This window comes from Labrus bergylta, chromosome 7 (genome assembly GCF_963930695.1).
Source record: "Labrus bergylta chromosome 7, fLabBer1.1, whole genome shotgun sequence".
Classification (NCBI taxonomy): Eukaryota; Metazoa; Chordata; class Actinopteri; order Labriformes; family Labridae; genus Labrus; species Labrus bergylta.
Window position 1 is genome coordinate 14,830,223 of NC_089201.1, and position 19,915 is coordinate 14,850,137.

At 41.3% G+C, this 19,915-nt stretch overlaps 1 protein-coding gene across 2 annotated transcripts; it reads left to right on the forward strand.

The window, feature by feature from the left end:
- The first annotated feature begins 352 nt into the window (after positions 1-352).
- On the forward strand, positions 353-18,918 carry hyal4 (hyaluronidase 4). 2 transcript variants are annotated; one of them, XM_065956919.1, is made up of 5 exons: positions 355-506; positions 4,578-4,803; positions 11,868-12,857; positions 13,947-14,036; positions 15,502-18,918. In XM_065956919.1, the coding sequence occupies exons 3-5, from the start codon at positions 11,901-11,903 to the stop codon at positions 16,000-16,002; spliced, it is 1,548 nt and encodes a 515-aa protein (XP_065812991.1). In that variant the 5' UTR covers positions 355-506; positions 4,578-4,803; positions 11,868-11,900; the 3' UTR covers positions 16,003-18,918. The 2 variants fall into 2 exon arrangements, with proteins under 2 accessions (XP_020490584.2, XP_065812991.1); XM_020634928.3 differs by lacking the exon at positions 4,578-4,803 and having other exon boundaries at positions 353-506.
- The last annotated feature ends 997 nt before the right edge of the window (positions 18,919-19,915 follow it).

The window sequence follows — 19,915 nt, forward strand, 5'->3', positions numbered from 1 at the left end:
GAATAAATAAAGTGGAGATCATTCATCTATCTATAGGTATATTTGGATGCTATTACACACAAACAAACGTCAACACACATGCACATTGACTCTCATTGTTGTTGACATGTTTGTTTACGTTTGTCAGAAGCTGATTGAAGTGGATGAGTCGAGACTTTTCTTCCAGAGAGGATCAGACCTCGGAAGAGCTCAGAAAACTCTCAGGGATTATGAACCTCTATCTCTCTCTCTCTCTCTCTCTCTGTTTCTCTCCCCCCTCGCTCCCTCCCTGCTCTCTAATCGCTGTGTTGTGGTGGTGACGATTCCTCCTCCCTCTCTCCTCTGCTCTCCTCTCTGGGCTGTATATAAGTGTGGACGTCTGGCTTGTGTTTCAGACAGAGGCAATGACTGCGAGCCTTTCGGACGTACGGCGCAGGGGGCCACCATGACCCCTGCTGTGACCCCATCAAAGACACTCCAACCTCCCACCAGGCTGCTTGTTATTGGTTGGTTTGCAGCATCTACAGGTGAGCTTTTCGTCTCATGTTCAAAGTTTAAAAACAAAAAACAGTTTAAGGCTTGTTTTGACAATTTTTTTATCCTGCTTAAAAACACCGTTCTGCAGCTTCTGTGTGAGTGCACAAAGAGGAAATTAAAGTGTATTTTTAAACCCTGAGGGAGGCGGCAACTCTGGGTGTTACAGCATGGCTTGAGCGTCTGTTTATGGGGGATGCAGGAAGGGGGAGGAGGAAGAGGAGTGCCCTGTCATGTCAGGAATGTTAGCTCACTCTTAAGAATACCCTTGCAGTTGAGAAAGTTTCTCTTATTTCGCAATTTGAGGCACAAGTGATTTTTTGCTAAACAGGCTGCTTGATAAATCAGCAGTAACGTCAACTCTCAAGGCCTCATTTTCTCACAGTTACAGTCATTTAGCAGATGCTGTGACTCTTTCTGATTCACAGTCAACTGTGAGAGAAGACGACAACACGGGAGGTCACAGCTTTTTGAGCAGCTGGATTGAAAGTTCATCACAGAGCGCCTATAAAAAGCTCCTTTGTGTTTATGGGCACCTGATGTTTTTCGGTCTGCCCTGCATGCAGACTCAAGAGGGTGAAAGTGACGGAGGTTAGAGATCAGAGGATGAAGCTAGGAGGCTTGATTAGCTGACAGGATTTCAGGATTGGGCTTTAATCTCTGCGGGTAATCTGAAGGATGCTCGGCCTTCAGGTGGTTGTTTGAGGAATTGGCTTATCATAGAGAAGAATTTATTTTGATTGAATGATACACAGCATTCAAGTTGCAGGATAGGGAAATTATTTTGATTATTTCAGTAAGTCTCTAAGGGAACACAAAATGGAAAGAAGAAAATTGCACCTCAGTGAGGGACATGTTGACCTTGGTAGGAGCATTAGTTAGAACAGAAGTAGAAGCACAGTCATTCCAATGATGCAAAAAATGTTAAAATAATTCAGGAGTGCCTCTCTAACGCTTAGTTCTTGTGTTTTAGTGTTTAAGCATGACTTGTTCCTCCTTTTATTTGGATGTTAATTTGAAACAACTACTCCCTTTTTTAGAGAACATCTTCATAATGTCCTCTTTCAAAGGCTTGTTGATAAGAACTCTGATTAAATTCCTCCAGAAAGACGGTCATGTTACTAGGTAGGTACATTAACTCTTTTTCTTTTTCATCATGGTTACAAATGTGCAGCAAATGTCCCCTTGGGCAGATTTACAACAAACATTCTTAAATGGTCGTACAACTATATCTGCCGCTTGCTAAACAATGAGACAAAAAGTAGTCTTAGAGGTATATGTGTAAATTTAAGATTAAACATTTTGTGATTCCTCCTCCCTCTTCACAATGTCCGAGTCTGTTTACACTTAACACAGCATTGCCCTTGACTGGCTATACTGGCTATAGTGGTGACTGAGCATGAATGACGGCTGCACCCACAGTTTACTGTCAACTCTGTGACTTCATAAATCATAAATATAATACATTACTCATAAAAGCGTATCATTTTTTCTGTTCTATATGATACAATGTATTTATTTTCAGAATTTAAGGGACCAATCTGGACGATATGTAGTGAGTGAAATGATAAAGTGACCTTACTATATGATCAGACATTAAGGAAACATGCTATGTTGAAGTGCTGGCTTCTCTGACAACAATGCAGCAGCCAGTATATCCTCCTTCTAACTTTAGATTCTGGTCCTGAATGCTCTGGATTTGTTTGGACCAGAGACGGTAGGCGGTTTTAAGGACACCCCCACACGGCCGTTTTGGACGCCCCTCGATTTGCCAGATATGAGAGCAGTTATCAGGTCAAACCAACAGGTGTTGCAGCGATGGAAGCGGGCAAGAGAACTGGTTCAGATAGAAGTGATTGTACCCGACCTAAAAAGCCTCTGCATGTTTCTAATAAGCTCCACGGGCAGAAACGTGATCAAACTAGGATCAATATTGGAGATGCTTTTGAAAAATGGAGAGCGGTTAGAACGCAGAAAGGTTTACAGACCGATGCAGAGCTGGCTAAACACTGAAGCTTCAGTGTCCACCACATGGTGACCTGCATGAGCATCAACTCTAGAGAGGAGGGGGCGGGGGGAGACAGCGCTCTACAATGTTTAGAAGTTAGACTGCACTACTCATTTTACCAATGTTCCCTTGTGTTTTTGTTGAATGTTTTAAAAAACTACAGGCTGCACTGAATATCAAAGGTAATTCTTAATAACTAGATGGAACAAACTTTAACTTGCACAACTGTTGTTCCACAATAAATGAGAGAAACCGTGTAATATGGATTTCTGTTGAAGCAAACTCGCACTGAACCGTGACCTCTGTGAACGGTTACACCCCGACAAGTTGCAGCCAATTTGTGGTCAGGTTTCCCACGCTTACTGAGATTATCCCATGGTTTACTCTTGAACAAAATCCTAAACGAGTAGAGGAAAATAATGAAAAGCTCCACTGAAAGGTTTTTTGTAAATAGGAAACATTATCCGCTGAATCTTTCATTGTCTCTACCAAAAGAAACATGTTTCTCCTCCTCCCTCCTCGATAGACGCTCGGCGTTGACGTCACTTTGGCCAATCGAACTGACAGGAAGCAGCTATGAGTCTGTGGAGCTCTAGCATTTAGCTGAAAACAAAGGGGTATTTTGGAAAAAGTAAACACCATCAGGATAAACAAAGGCGCTCAGGAAGGCGTATTACATAGCTCAGTCTGAAAAATATCCCATCGTCCCTTTCATTATTTTCACCTCCGTATAGTTTCGTGTTCTGTCCTCCTCTGAGGTCATCCGTCTGTTTTCTCCATCTGACTAATCCATCTCCAACCAGAACTCACCAATCATGCTCGCCTTGGCACAGAGATCACCGGGCTGTGATTAGCTCTGGCTCTGCCCGGTGGAAACATTTCTTTTTGGCTCACTGTTTTCCAGTCTTTGCTTGGGTTTGTTTTTCTTCTGTCGTGTGATGAACATGGTGACCACATTCAGTCACCAGGAAATCTGGTTAAAAAAATGCTCCTCTTTGCTCTGATTAACTATTTTAACCAGCTTTGTTGCTGATTCATGGGACGTCCTGATGCACAGTCATGTTGCAGAGCGTTTTAAGTGATGATAGAGGAGAAGAAACACTACAGTCTGGAGCTCTTTCATGGTTCATTTTTTAGGTTAAGCGCTACTCTGCCTGAAAACACACTTGAATAAGTCATTATTCTAAAGATTAACTCTTTCAAAGACATTAGTCTGACGATGAGTCCCTCCAGGATTTCGAGAGCTTGATTGTTTGAATAAGTTGCAAGGCAAGTTTGCAATGAGTGTTTTGAGGCTTTATTTTCTGAGTAACACATGACATATCCGCTTTGAGTGACTGGCAAAAACACTCCAATGAATAAAAGCCATCTAAGGGCTGAGTGAACCGTTTTCTGACATAATTTCCCATTGATTTATGTTTAAAAACAAATTACAAATGCATAAAATTTAATTAAACAAAAGTAAATTACCAAAAAATACATACGCGTCCTTGGCCCTGGCACGCTTGGATGAGGTGTGCTGCGAGCGGTACAGTTCATGCATGAGCACAAGCACAAGTATACAACGTTGACGGCCTTCATTGTTGAGAAATCCCGGAGTGTTCTGTCTGTATCTGACTAAAATGACTCGAAATAAGCCATATAGTAATGCAGCTTTTTAATTACATGAATGGAAATCGTACTGGTCGCATGCATACAGTCTATGGTCGTGCACTGATCGCAGGTAACAAACATTACCACCCCCTCTCCCGAATTCTGATTATATCCTGCTGCGTTCTCAAATCAGCTGACTCAGACTTTGTGCAAATAAAAAACTCTGGCAGGAGAAACTTAATAAAGTCAGAGAGAAAAATTTGGATAGTAGTTTATCAGGATATTTGTGCAAGTGTGAGAGCACTACTTGATATATTTTACAATTAAATTCCATCTTGCAGAAAATGGTACACGATGCAGGTATCTATTGAAGATTTGCAGATTCAGGTCTCAAGCTGCAGTTAAATAACTAAACAGCAGAAGCATGAAATGTAAAATGCTCTCATGTTTTTTTTTTTTGCAGCTTTCATGCCGTGGTAATATGACTTGGTGACGTCTGGTCAGTGTTGGAACATATTTATGTGCCAGATGGTGAATGTGAGGGAATCTGTTTTTCTGGCTCTTGCCCCTCGGCCCTCCATCAGGAGTTCGGCTCGATTCCCAAACATCAAACCGAGGACAGGCTTGTCCCTCTCCTGGCACCTCTGAATGTGCTCAGAGTGTCCTTCCCTCCCACCCTCCATCAAACTGTAAGCTTCATTTACTCCCAAATTCAAAAAAACTTCTTCTTTAGGTATGAAACTGTCTCTTTTTCCAGGAGAAATTGGTGTGAAATGCGTTCCTTCGAGGTAGGAGAGGTGGTACGGCAGCAGGCTTACATCAAAGATAAACGCTAGCTGATGAACTGATCTGATATCAGCTGTGCAGAGTCAGAGAGCTGAATCGTGTTGTGCAAACATTCCCCCCTTGGTGCCTCCATTAGACCTTCACCATTCACCAATCTGGCTCGGTGACATCGCTGAGACGCCAAAGATCTGTCTTCAATCTCCAATACACATGGCTCCAAACTCAACCAAAGTTCCCAAAAGAAACGATGAAAATGAGACGTTCTCTCTTTTTCTTGTTTCTCTTGAATGAGAGGAGCCGATCCACAAGAACCACAGACATCAACAAAGTCTTATATTAATCGATGCCAGAGCGGCTGGCGGCTCCGAGCTCCTCTGGATAAATAATTCACTTTGACACAAAGCCAAACTTGAACAAAACATGAACTCCACACGTTTAATCTGAGACTACTCCCTCGGGTCTTTATAATAAGCAACACTGACAGAAGCAAATAAAGGCTAGGTCCAGTCCAGCCTCCCGAGTGGACCCAGGCTGTGCTCACAAAGCATTTTTTGAACCTATGATGACCAAAGAGCTTGTGCTCCTTTAGAAAGAGAATCTACAGTTTTTCAAGTACTTGTCAGGGGAAGTCCTTCCTATAAGGCTACTTGACGTCTTAGGTTTTCCTGCTTATAAATCTTGTGTTGTTGTGGCTGAAATGGAAAGTCTACACTCTAATTTGAGTCAACCTTCGGTTTTAGACCTTTGATCAATTAAAAGCTAAAGATTTGGAGGTTTCATATAGGGGAATTGGAAAGTTTAGGCATTTTCCTCCTGTGACCGAGGATCGGTTGTTCAGTCATAATCTAACAGGATTTAAAATATCGGATAGGGATATTAGGTTCTTAACCAAAAAAGAGGATTACATAATCTGATAAGATTAGGGAATCTAATCCTGTTTTTTATCCAGATAAAACCCAAATCTTGTGTTGAAACTTTTGAGTTGGATTACTTTGATCCAAAGAATCAGGATCATCCTGATCCCAGCACTGGGCTGGATTCAGGCTGGATAACCAGGGCAAAAACTGTTAGAAAACTTCTAAATTGGTCAAACAACACAATGTTTTTTGGAGGTATTTTAAGACATAAAAATTGATTTGACCAAAAAGCATAATTAGCAAACATCTAATATCTAATTTAAAGCAGCTGTGAGGAGCCTTCTGTTTCTGTGTCTTTTAGCGCCCCCTGTGGACAAAGTATGAAGAGTGAAGTCTCCTTGAATTCAGATTTGGTAATCCCTAATAGTCTGTATTGGATGAGGTTAATCCAATCCACAACCTGGATAAAAGTGAGCTGGATTATGTGATCCAGTGAATTAACAGATCAGGTCATTTGTATGCTGATTAAACAACCGGCCTCAGAGGATTAAATGGTAATGAAATTGCAGTCCTTCTTGTATTTTGTGAAAGTTATCTTTGGAAAACAAGTTAATTAAGAGATGGCTGGCTGGTTCTATTGTAAAATACAGGTATCTATTTGTGAACAGCTTGTTAAATCACCAAACAGCAACTTGAAATACTCAATGCTGGCATGTTGTCTAAAGGTTTAAAAATGTCTTAACTGGACACATTTCAGATGTGATTTAACAGCATCTGCATCCAACAAAAAGCAGCGAAACCTCAGATTTAAAGGTCACATATTATGCAAAAATGCACTTCACCATGTTTTTCTAACACTAATATGTGTCTGTAGTCTGTCTACAAACCCCCCAATGATGAGAAAAGTCCATCCTCTCCGTCTTCTGCCTGCTCCACTTTTCAGAAAATGTGTGCTCAAACAGGCCATTTAGAGATTTTCCCTTCATGACATCACAAAGGGCAGTAACCCCTCCCCCAGGTGGGTGACACTCCCACAGCTAGGTGTTTGTTCTGCCCTCTGAGTCTGCCTTCTCACCGTAAACAATAGGACATGGATCGAGAAAGAACCAAGCCCTTCCAGAGAGGGGGCGTGGTCAGACACAGCTTATTTACATTTAAAAGTACAGACACAGAAACAGCCTGTTCTGAGCAGGGCTGAAATAGAGGGGTTTATAGGCATGATCAAATACAGGATCAGAGTGGATTTAGAACAAGAAACTTCACACATATGTTTTGGGGAGCTCTGAGACTTATTTACACTGGTTGAAAAGGAGGAGGACCTTTAAGAAGCCAGAAACAACCTTTAAAAAAATAAATAAAAAGAGATCAAACTACCATAAGATTTGGCTCGTATTTTGTTTATCAACTCCAACTAAATCTCATTCATTTTGATAACTCAGTTTCCTCTTGAGATACCATCTCAAATAAACTAATAATTTAAAGTTCTAATTTCTACAGAATTTCACAACCTCTGTTTAAACCACTTCTGAAGTGCAACTTATCCATTAAAGTGATCCATCTCTCACACCTTGATTTTTTCAATCAGTAGTTCTTGGAAAGCTTTCCATATAAAAACCTACGAACAGAATAATCAGAAACATTCCTTCCATCAAATCAAGCGTGCCCCGCTCTCAGGCTCCTGACTGAAATGGTTTCAGCTCCATTAACCAGCCATGCATCCATACATTCACTATTAACGCTGCAGTGGAGCCCGCTTTGAAAAACGATCTGTTTTCACTGAGTGCTGCAGTGAAATTATTCCCAAGCGTAGTCGGAGGAAAATCTGGCAGGCACAAAAAGAAAGGAAAAGACTTTGATTCCAAACCGACATAACTCGGATTGGAAAGAAAACAAGGGAAACCAAAATGAACGTACTTTAGAGTACTTCTTCATAATACTTCTGCCAAAATCAGAGTGAGAATGAACATTTAACTTTTGAAATACAGATGTAACTGAACTTCATATTGTTTAAAGGTATTATATAGAAATTTATTAGAATGTGCAATTAAAAATTGACTTAACCTATGTTATTCAAGCTACTCTCAGTTTAATTATTGCACTTTTTATTGAACAATGTCGTCGAACATCACATATGTAGGCCTACCAATCCAATGTGTTGTTGATTCATTTCTTACATACCAGAATCTGGCCAATCTAAGAGCTCATTGTCTATCCAGTGACGTTGTATTCTCAGGGAGCGATGGCCAACTTCTCAACTTCAAAGATGGTTTTCAATGAAGCCAGTTGTTTGGGATAAGAGACTTCAAGTCTTAGCCACAAGACCTCTCTGTATGTTGCCATTGATTACACTCAGACTGGCAACTCTGAGACACAAGGATGGAGTTAGGTTTGGGAAACAACATCCAAAAGAGGATTATTAGCTGCACAAAACTATATGATCGTTAGGGGACTGCTGATAGATTCCAGGACTGCAATAGTTTGTATTTTCCCCTTTTTTTCTCTCCAGTGAATTTTTCTCAGGAGGCAGAAAATGACATGAAGAGAACACTGGTTGTAATGTTTACGAGACATTCAAGATGACGGGCGATGCAATGTCTGATATTATAAAGATAGTTCTTGTCTTTAAAGGGCCAGCAGACAAGAGAATCAAGCTTCATTACATGAATGGAGAATGATCAAACCGGTCGCTCGTGAAATAAAGGGCATCAGCCCCTCCCGCTCGCTTACAATACATTTTCCTGAATATTACCTGCTGCGTTCACACAACAGCTTACACTGTCTTTACGAGGATAATTCATCTGAGGCTGGCAAGAAAAAGTTGGGTTGAAAACTGTGGCTGTTCATGTCACCAGATGCTCTCTCTGAAAGTTTTGGTATATCTTAGAGACTTTTATGCAGTTGTGCAAAAAAGTCTATTTTCAGGTGTTTTTACTGCAACTAGACTTTTCAATTGTTGTGTTACACAGAGTGACACACAGTAGTCCAAAGTACTATAGGCCAAATTGTCTCGAGCACACAATTCAGACGTCTGTATGCTCTGTCTGTGTCTCTGGAGGGATGTTTGGTAAATGGGAAGCAGAGATGCAGCGGACTCTAAACCTCACTGAGACATTTGGCAGTGAGGTCTGTCATTGTGGCCTGAGGCTTCAGCTCCTGGTCAGAGGAGGACTACATGTGGACAGGAAAGCAACGGTCTGTGCAGCCGAGGTCCTCCTTCCTATCTCTGGGTGTCAACTGACTTCCTCTCTGTCACCTTTGACATTTGGCCTGCCATGAAAATAAGCCATCTATTTATGTCTCTGAGGACTGAAAATACAAATGTTTAAATTCATCATCACACGATAGAACCGTGGTTCCCAAAGTGGGGGTCAAGCCACCAATAGGGGGGTCTCGAGATGCCTTCCATAAAAAACAATATTAATAATTTTAAATTGAATACTTTACCTATTATTGTGGAAAAAAATACAAAAAAGTAGTTGGATTTGAGTTCAAACTTTATTACCATACATGTAAGTGTGCACAACGACAATGTAGGTGTCTATATCCTCCACGAAAAGAAGCTGGAATAAAAAATTTACATGCACATTGTTGCTTAAAGTGTCTTTAACTATTTTAATAATCGATTAGGCAACAAATTGTTTTAGCTCTAAAGTTCTTGTTTTTGTTAGTCCACTTAAAACAACTTTTCCATCCATCCATTAATCCAAAATCCATCCATCAATCCATCCATCCATCCATCCATCCATCCATCCAACATCAATCCATCCATCCATCATCAATCCATCCATCCATCCAACATCAATCCATCCATCCATCCAACATCCATCCATCCATCAATCCATCCATCCATATAGCCAACATCCATCCATATAGCCAACATCAATCCATCCATCCAACATCAATCCATCCATCCATCCATCCATCCATCCATCCATCCATCCAACATCCATCCACCCACCCACCCACCCACCCATCCATCAATCCATCTATCCATCCATCCATCCATCCATCCATCCACCCATCCACCCATCCAACATCAATCAATCCATCCATCCAATGTCAATCCATCCATCCATCCAACATCAATCCATCCATCCCTCCATACATCCAACATCAATCCATCCATATATCCAACATCAATCCATCCATCTATCATCAATCAATCAATCCATCAATCAATCCATCCATCCATCTTTCTTCCTTGTTGGGTTTTCCAATGAAATTTGAATTTGGGGGATTTTGTATTATTCTGAATGTTCCAGATGTTTTCACAGACTTTAAAATGGAAAACTATCGGCTCATAAAATCAAATGTAAAAGCAAATTCTAAAGCTTTAACAATCCTCTATTGTTCTGTAAGGAAACCCCTTAAACACTCAGACAGACAGTCAGAGAGAACAGTAAAAATAGGCATTTACTTCTAAGACAGAAGCTGTTTGACATCCAGCTGTGATATCCATAAAGTCACTGACAATGAAAAATATAAAAGCAATCAGAGGGTCGAATGAAGTTGAAGGGAGTTTTGCAGATGGTCGGAAACACTTGACTGTCATTAAGAGCTTAGATTTAAGTGTCTCTGCTGCATGCACTGCCTGTCTGTCAGAATTGTGAAACACTACAAGAGACATGACGCCAGAGTTTCTTAACCCATGGTAAGGAAACCGACATCCCTGGAGGTTTGGCAGTGAACACTTGTACACTGTATGTTTGCTGTAAGCCACTATTCCCACCAGCCATTAAGGGCTTCTTACTGTATGTGTAGGATTATATTTCTCTTGATAAAACGCCCAATATTTCCAAACAATGGGAACTATTCTCTGGAGAACATGCAGAGTGTATTCAGATTCTGTTTATGGCCAGTTGGTGAATATGTTTGGGAAACTGAAAATTGGGTAATGACAGATTGAGAGTCTTCAGACTGAATATGATGTTGAAGTACCTACTTCTTCTTCTTCTTCTTCTTCTTCTTCTTCAGGAAACATGTTCATAATAATAGACTTTATTTGGCATGGACATCACAGATACATTGGACAAACCAGATGCATTGTTTAAGTGTTTTAGCAAGCATGCTAGTTCTCAACACCTGTCCACAGGAGGCTTGTCTGCATCATGTCTTGATATATTCCAGTTATCGATACTCAAATATTCTTGTCATCCTTATAAATAAAGAGACATAAATGAGGTTGGTTGAGACATACTGTACATCCTACCCAATCATATTTCAAAGGTTTTGCAGAGACTTCAAGAATTTTCTCAAAAAATGATCACAGTTGAGTTCCCCAACTTGACATCCTGCGCCGTGATTGGCTGTTACTAGTTGCCTGAAGGTTTGCTCTTGTTGGATTCTCCCTCAGGTGTACAGGAGACTGCTGTCCCATGTATAAAGCCTGGCTCAGACCGATTTGAGGTCCAATTATCCCGCTTCCCCGAGAATCGTCGGGTCGTTCCCGACTCAAGGTTGCTCGGTTATGTCCCCAAATTATCTTGTAGTGTGAGTCGTATAAAGATTCTGCAAGCTCCATTTTTTTAATGTGATGTCAGGTGAGGTTCCTCCGCAGGGCATGATAATCTTATAAATCCTGTAGTATGCAGTGTGCCATGATTATTCTATATTTTGCAGTGCTTGAGATTATAGAGCTGAATATCTTTTGCGATTCTCCTGATGTTTGTGATGCAAACCGAATTAAAAATCTGGGGATTTTAAAACTCCTGCAGTGTGAGCAAGCCTCAAGTTGACACTGATCCTAGGTCTAGATTTAAGGTTGTCACAATAACAGAATTGTTAACTTAGATGCTAGTTAAAATCAAACAATAACAAAACCTGTTTTGACACTATGGCAACACACACAATATTCCCAGGCCCCCAACAAGAAGACAGTGATCTTTCTCTCTTTTGCTCACGGCAGCTTCTGGTATTACTGAAGATCTGTAGATCTTGCAACGCTTCAATAGTTCAGTATCGTCTATCCAGTATCGGATTGATCATGAAAATAACTGAGATTAATTTGTTTTGAAACTATACAGTCATGCTAGAAAGTAAAAAACAGTCGAAAATTTATATTTTCCTCTTACCTCCTCTCTCTCTCTCTTTCTCTCTCTCTCTCTCTACAGGATGATTGACAGCTGCCCCTCCTGATCAACAGGATGCCTGTGGTGCCAGTGGGCGGGTCATCCTCCTCCCAACATGTCGTACCCGTTGCCCTCACCTGCTCCTGGCTGGTTCTGCTCTTCCACGCCGCCTTTGGTCAGAAACCCGCCAAGCTGCCTCTGATTGGCCGGAAGCCATTTATCGCCGCCTGGAACGCCCCATTGGACATGTGCACCATCAAGTATAACATCACCACCAACCTTGACCGCCTCTTCCACATCCATGGGAGCCCACGTGCTGACTGGACGGGCCAGAACGTCACCATTTTCTATGCAAACCGGCTGGGCTACTACCCTCACTACACGCCACAGGGCGTCGCTGTGCATGGCGGATTGCCGCAGAACTGCAGCCTGGACCTGCACCTGTTCAAGGCCTACCAGGATATCAACCACTTCATCCCTGCAGAGGATTTTCGGGGCCTGGCTGTCATCGACTGGGAGTTTTGGCGGCCTCAGTGGAGTCGTAACTGGCACAAGAAGGACATCTACCGACGCAAGTCGAAGGAGCTAACCGCCAAGGCGTTCATTAATGTGACGGATGCACAAATGGAGGAGTTGGCACGGCGGCAGTTTGAAAAAAGCGCCAAGGCCTTCATGCAGAGGACTATCCAGCTGGGAACACGCCTCCGCCCCAACGGCCACTGGGGTTTCTATCTCTACCCTGACTGCCACAACTACAACCTCCATGAGCAGGACTACACAGGCTTGTGTCCCCTGCTGGAGAGGCTGAGGAACGATGAGCTGCTGTGGCTCTGGAACAGCAGCACGGCACTCTTTCCCTCGGTGGCGATCAGGAGAAGTCACACCAACAGCATCAGCAATCTGCACTTCTCTCAGCACCGGATCAGGGAGTCGCTCCGCGTCTCCTCGCTGACCTCCAAAGAGTACGACCTCCCCACCTACGTGTACTTGAGGCTGGGCTACCGAGATGAGGCCCTGGCCTTCCTCACCGCGGTAAGAGCAAAGTTCATCATATGTTTCTCAGAGTTTAGTGTGAAGCATATTATCTACATACTGAGGTTTCTTTCATGCATTTGCCTGTTGACATTGTGCTGGTGCACAACAAAGTCGTTTATTTCAGAAGTCTGATGAATTGGAAAGCCAAATGAAAAGCAAGTAACTGTAAATGTTCTTCTCTTTTGCAGATTATTTGAATTACCGATTTATTAGAATGTAAAGAAAATTTCAAACTACATAACAAGAACTATTACTTGAACAAATTGTCTTACAAAACCAAAGTTGTGTGTTCTAAAAATTACATTTTACCTTTGCTCTCAATTGTCAAAAATGTATCACTTTCAATGCATTTTCTTGACGGCACAAAGACTTTAATGCAACCTTATTCTTGCCACAATAATCTGAGATAAACAGATGGAGTCTTTGCCTCTAAATTATGGTGAAGAGATTGTTAAACGTGCAGAAAATGGAATCACTCGAGTTAGGAACTAGCTCCCAAAAAAGTTGCTAAACTTTCCTTTCTTCTGTTACTTTGCCAATCCTGCAAGATGTCACAGATCTCGGCTGGTCATTGTTTGCATTCTTAATGTATTGACTACTGCCATCTAGTGGATGTTGAATAGTGCAGTTTAGCATTACCAAACACAGTACTTGAATGCTGTGATCTTTTTTGCAAACCAGTCTGCAGATTCACTGAAGTGGTGTAGTGTTGGAAAAACAGGAAAACATGTTTCTATTTTTAAAACAGGCTTATTTGAGAAGTGCTTTTGTGGAAGTGCGTTCTTGTGGCACTTTAAACCTCATATTGACTCTTTCTGTCACAGAACATGCTTTTAATTATCCTTTTTTCAGTACAGATTATAAAGCAGATTTGTTCTCAAAAGCAGAATATAAGGTTTGTTCTGTTTGATTACTCTATGCTAAATTAAATGATTATTACACTTCCAATGGATCAACCAATGGTTCATGAATTTAAAAACTTGCCTCTTTCAAAGCTTTGACAGCTATACCTGGTGTTAACAATAAGTTAAATGTGTAAGTGACAGGCAGTGAGATGTGACATCTGTAGCTGTGTGTTTCTCACAGAAAGACTTGATCCACACCATCGGGGAGAGCGCCGCTCTGGGAGCTGCAGGATTTGTCATCTGGGGAGACTTGAACCTGACCTCGTCCAGGGTGGGTGTCCTTTGCCCTTTTTTTTTTTTCCAAAAATCCAAATACTTATCTCTTGCTCTCTGTTAAACTGAACTAACGGCTCACAAACAATGAATATTAATTATTGTGGCAGATCTCTGGCGAAACTTTTCTTCTAAATATTCCCTTCTGAATTTGTACTTTCATGAGAAGATAATCTTTCTTCAGGATTGGTTCAGTTGTTTTAAACGCTAAAAGAATCAAGGCTTGTAATGCAGACAGAGAAGGGAGTCAACGTTGTGTGGTGTTTTGAAACCACTCAGACAATTTGAAACCATGGTGCATTTTTTCTCACGGCCTGCAGAGTGTTCTGTCTGCATGAAAGACAAAAAGATCCTCAAAATAGCATCTGATAAAACCACGAGTACCATGGGGAGTCAGTCAGTTTTTGGGAATTCACTGTAACTTTTTTAAAACATAGAGTGTTTGTATGTATGTTACGCCTTAACTTCATCAGGGTTTTCATCAGGGTTTTCCCCCAGGGTTTTGCACGGATATAATTCTACGATGTTGAATGTGAATATTTAACATGACCAAGGTTTTAAATCATAAGGTTAAATATTTGCCTCCAAAAACTGTTAATATTAGGTTCCTAATATATTTTTCTTCAGAACGGAAAGCATTTTTACTCGGTCTTGTCTTGGTCTCAGACTGGGCAGACTCCAGATTTTACATCAAGACCGGTTAAGACCACCACTGATCGGCTATTTTTCCACGTCATCACTGTAATAAGAAGGAAAATGTCTCTTTCTTAAAAAAGAAATAACTTTGATTAATTTGTAGTTCAATTTTTATCCCCCTGTTACAACCGCAACATTTCCGGTGTTACGGTCTAATTGAGTTACACACAGGATGATTCAGTGATATTTATGGTCTTGGTCTTGTCTTGGCCTTGTCTTGGTCTCGGTTAGCGTGGACTTGACTTCAACACTACTGCCCAGTCAGTTGAGGAAGTTATAATTGACCTCTCTGTCAAATTAGTTTTCCAAGTATTTTATTTAACCTTTATTTGACCTGGAGAGAAGCTCCTGGAAGCAAACATTTGTCAAAATTGTCTACAATCATAAATATACCAGTCAGGACAACTACAGCCGGATGAGTCATTCACATCCTCTTTAAAGCAACCAATGAGACTAGTTCACTAAGTTTCAGGTCTTTTCGTAATTCATTCCAAGTAAAGGAAATTATAATAATTTCCCCCGGTTCAGTTTTGACGTTTGGAACTTATCTGTACTTCCTACTGATTTTTGGTGTTTTGAGCAACTGTAGCAAACCAATTTCCCCCTGGGATTAATAAAGTATTTCTGATTCTGGAACAGACAGAAAGAAAATATCCTGCAACAGAAGGACCGGAGGAAGTAGAATTAAAAAGTTTTCCAAAATGCTGTGTGTCCAGCTTGGTTGGAGGGCACTCAGTAAACGTCATATGTCGTTTTGTTTTCTACAGCACAACTGCTCCAAGGTGAAAGCCTTCCTGAACTACCGCCTGGGTCAGTACATCACCAACGTGACTCGAGCCGCTGAGGTCTGTAGTGATTACCTCTGCCAGGGGAACGGTCGCTGTGTCCGCCGGGACCCCCTCACCCCTCACTACCTCCACCTGAGCACCAAGAGCTATCGCATCCGTCGCTCCGGTGATGGGGAGTTCACCGTCACCGGGTGGCACTCACAGCATGAGCTGCAGCTGCTGACTGACAGGTTTAGGTGTCACTGCTATGAAGGCCATGAGGGCGAGCACTGCGACAGCATCAACATAGTGAAGGAGGACGACAGGCCGTGGGGAGACAACGAGGAGGACGAGCAGGAGAGGAAGAGGACAGAGTGGGAAGACGAGCAGGGTGACGGCCCGGAGGCAGGGGAGAGTGAGGCAGCACAGAGCGGGTGCAGCCTTCACCTGATGTTGCTGATGCTCCTATTGAACTTATCGTTTGCAAAAACATTTGTATGATGCACTCTGACTGAAAGAGTAGTTATTCTTACCACAGCTGTGTACTCAAGTTTGAGGGATGATATGGCACTTTACATTAAAACAGAGATTTGACATGTTGACTTGAAACATGAAGGTCCGTTTGATTGTAAAACAGTTCACCTGGTTGAACAATCTGTGCTTCTTTTTTTGGCCGACAACTGCATTTGTTTTTCTTGTCATGTTAACTGGGGACTGTAGATGTAACTGTACGTTAGACTTTATACCGCATAATGTTCATGAAAGAGGCCTGTTTGAAAAGCTTTACTTCCAATTTCACTGCAGTGTCCCTTTTTGTTTAACTGTTAAAAGCCTCTCAGATGGTTTTTATGAACACACAAAAGCTGAGACTTTCAATGGAAAACCAAAGGGTATTAATACTAACCACTCAGACATACAGTACGTAGGTAAACAATCACTAACCTTTTAACGCTTGGTCTGTGGTGTTTTTTATCCTTCTAAAGGACAAAAGACAGATCCTAATTTCTTCATTTTTTGTGTTCTAGTCAACTAAAAAGTTTTGAAATATGTCTGTTGATTTCGTCATCAGTGAGATGGGCTGCAATGGCTGCGATGTAATGTCTTTAAGAAAACCACTTGCTCAAAAAACGTCCACTAAAAGCGCTTGTTTCTGTGACTGGCACATTGATTGTTCTGTTATAGAACCAGGATCCCCTCAGAGATTGACCCTTTGTTGCGTTGAGCAGAAACTGTCTGTATTCAAATCTACCAGACTCCATTGATAAAAAATTTGATGATGGTCTATGTTGCCTTGATCAATTAGTCTGTTTGTTATGTTGGGCTGAATCTGAGCTAACCCTCGCAAGCTGCGTTCAGGTCGCAGTCTCCCCTGGAGGTGTTGGTTCGACTCCCACTTCTGACACATTTGTTCATTAATGGGGGCGGCAGTAGCTCAGTGGGTAGTGACCTGGGTTGGGAACCGGAGGGTCCCAGTGTGGACCATGTCTGCAACTTGGTCTGGTAGCTGGAAAGGTGCCAGTTCACTTCCTGAGCACTGCCAATGTGCCCCTGAGCAAGGCATCAAAACCCCCCACCAGCTCACAACCGCCTCCATTGGTGCATGTCCACAGGATCCTGTTTGTGCATGTGTGTGTATATCAGCTTGTGTGTGTAGCATGTTCAACAACAGAGTGTAAAATTGAATTTCCCCTCGTGGGATTAATAACGTTTATCATCTTAAAACAAAGTAACTGGTCAAGGTGGAAGACTAGCAACTTCAATAATGGTAACGTTTTGTGAATGGAGTCTGCTGGTTTTGAATAGAGGGGTTTAACAGCTGTTTCTAGTTTCTCAAAAAGGATTTCACTCTTTTAGAAAAATGCTCATATCCTTTGGGATCCTTCCAGTTGTTTGACACTTTACAAAATGTTAGAAATGGCATGACTTGTTTATTCCTCAACAAAAGATTGTTATCTCAGTTGACATCATACATGGGGTGTGTATTTTTTTGTTTCTTATACTCTGGTAGAACACCTTGTCAGGGAACACCTCGTATATGAGCCTGTTGTGACGTGATGCATACATGTAGGTGCTTTTCACTTTGATTTTTCATATATCTGTATCTTAACTTTTTGTTTGTTTGGTTTATTATAAGCCATAAAGCTCAGAATATTGCTTGTTTTTGTGATTTTGTATAGGTTTATGTTGCTATAGCTCAGTTCAGAGGATTCAGATTAACAGACTGTGTTTAGCTTTTGATATATTTTTCATCTTATTGTGAGCAAGTGATGTCTCCATATCTGAAGCTGCTGTACAGTACAGTACTGTAGGTATGACGAAACACTGAACAGGATGTGAAAAGATGGCACATACTATCAGTACACATGACTCAGCGGCTCTGTGTGGTTTTAGAGGTCTTCAACGCCTTCTTCTTGCCAAAGTCAGGTATCAGTTCAAACCAAAGATGAGTTGTAAAGCGTTGAGTTAAGTGTTAAGCGAATGTATCCTGTAAAAATGATGGGAAGTTAGTAGCTGACTGATGCAAGGTTGGGGGTCTTTGAAGCTGTGTTTAGACCAAAAGGCAAAGCTAATGTTTCATGCTGAGCAGTCGATGCAGACTTGCAAAAATACATTGCTTGTGCATTGTGTTGCAAAATCTTTGAGACTCTCCTGATGCACCGTTGTTGCGTCAAAGAGGATCCATTCAAAATGCATCAAAAAATACAAAAGTGTTTTGCCATTTTTTTTCATATGACAACAAACATCACATTGGTTGGTTTGGAACGCAAAGACAAGCAGGGGATGGTTTAGTTTGGAGAGGACTTGTTTTTAAGTGCACATTTCTTCCACTTAGGATGAAGAAAAAAAAATTGGCAAATCTTGTCATTAACATACACTTTCCACATCTGCCATTTAATTTACTATGTATACAATCTCTACACTTTGTACACCTCATGAAGACCACTTTATGTTTTTCTACAGCGTTGACTTTTTTTGGCAGCTGCACATTCAAAAAGTCAATCAAAGGGATCTACTTAAACTGACTGGAACTGGCTAACTTGATGAAAAAACGGCATTCAACTTTATAGTCTTTAGCAGAATTCTTAATCATTTTAAGGAAAATCAAATCCAAAGTATGTGCATTGATCTCAGACTAAGTTCTACCTTTCTTTAACTTTCTAGTCTTCAAAGTGACATGTAGCATCTGTCAGCTTTGAAACACTGACCCTGGAGTAAACTGAACCAGTATTTTCATCTCAAACAAGCCTTCAGGTGAGGTTCAGATCTCAAGGGTTTCACTTTACACATCACTAACAGTGTCTGACAGTTATCATATTTCTTTTTTTTTTTTAAATTGTAAACTAAATATGCAACGAAGACTATGCAACACATGAAAAATGTTACCTGAATGTAAATGCACTGCAAATAAAGACTTCTTCAGTACACCTGTGTCTTTTGATCTTCTTCTGTGCACACAAACAAAGGATGCCATGGAAACTGTTTGCAGCCATGTTGGATATTCATAGAAACAACTTCCACATTTTCAAACATGTCGTACCAGGCATTCATAGCTGTAGGGCCCCTAACTCTGGGTTCTAACAGCACGTGCATGATTGCAAGCTGGCTGTCCACTCTGCATCCAGTAAATATTTCTTAGCTCTGTGAATTTCAGTTTCCCCTTGCAAACATTTGTGACATCTCGTGCTTTTGTATTGAAGTGGACAAACTGAAGTGTGGTGCTTTGTATCGAGGAGCTCTTGACTCAAATCACAACACTCAGAAAGGCTTGTCAATAAACGGCTCGGGGTTAGCTGCACAAAGCTTTCAAAAGTCAAAACACAACATTTAAATCACGGATGTAGTTATTATTTATAAACCGTTATCTCCCCTTTGTACAACAAGCCAACAAGCTCTGTTGAGGGAGAAAAACGAGCGTCAGCACCTTGTATAGCCCCCTTCTTCCTTGTCTTTCTATACGAGCATCAGAAAGGAAAATCGAAACAAGGCGTTGGGCTAAAAATGCTGCGCCAAACACTTTGCTTTGCGTTGCATCGCTTGAAGGCAGTTAGGACACTAATAGTAAACAATAGCATCAGGCTGATTTTGTCGCTGACGCTAGCTTGTGTTGCGCGCTGTTAGGACAGGCTGTAAGGAGGAAGAGGCCCTTATTATTGATACCAGAATTTTAAATGTTCATATGATTCCAGTAAAAATAGCTCAGTAACAACAACAAAAGTCCTAGACACCCAATATAGGGTCATGTATTGGCCATGGACAACATTGGGATTTATTGTGGCCAATGGAAATGTATGGATTTACGGATTGGACTGCTCGAACGCATGTCCAACGCATAAATCCCAATATTGCCAATGATAGACGTAGTCTTTTAAAACTTCAGTACTTTTCCAGAGTTTCAATCATTAGAGGTTTAATC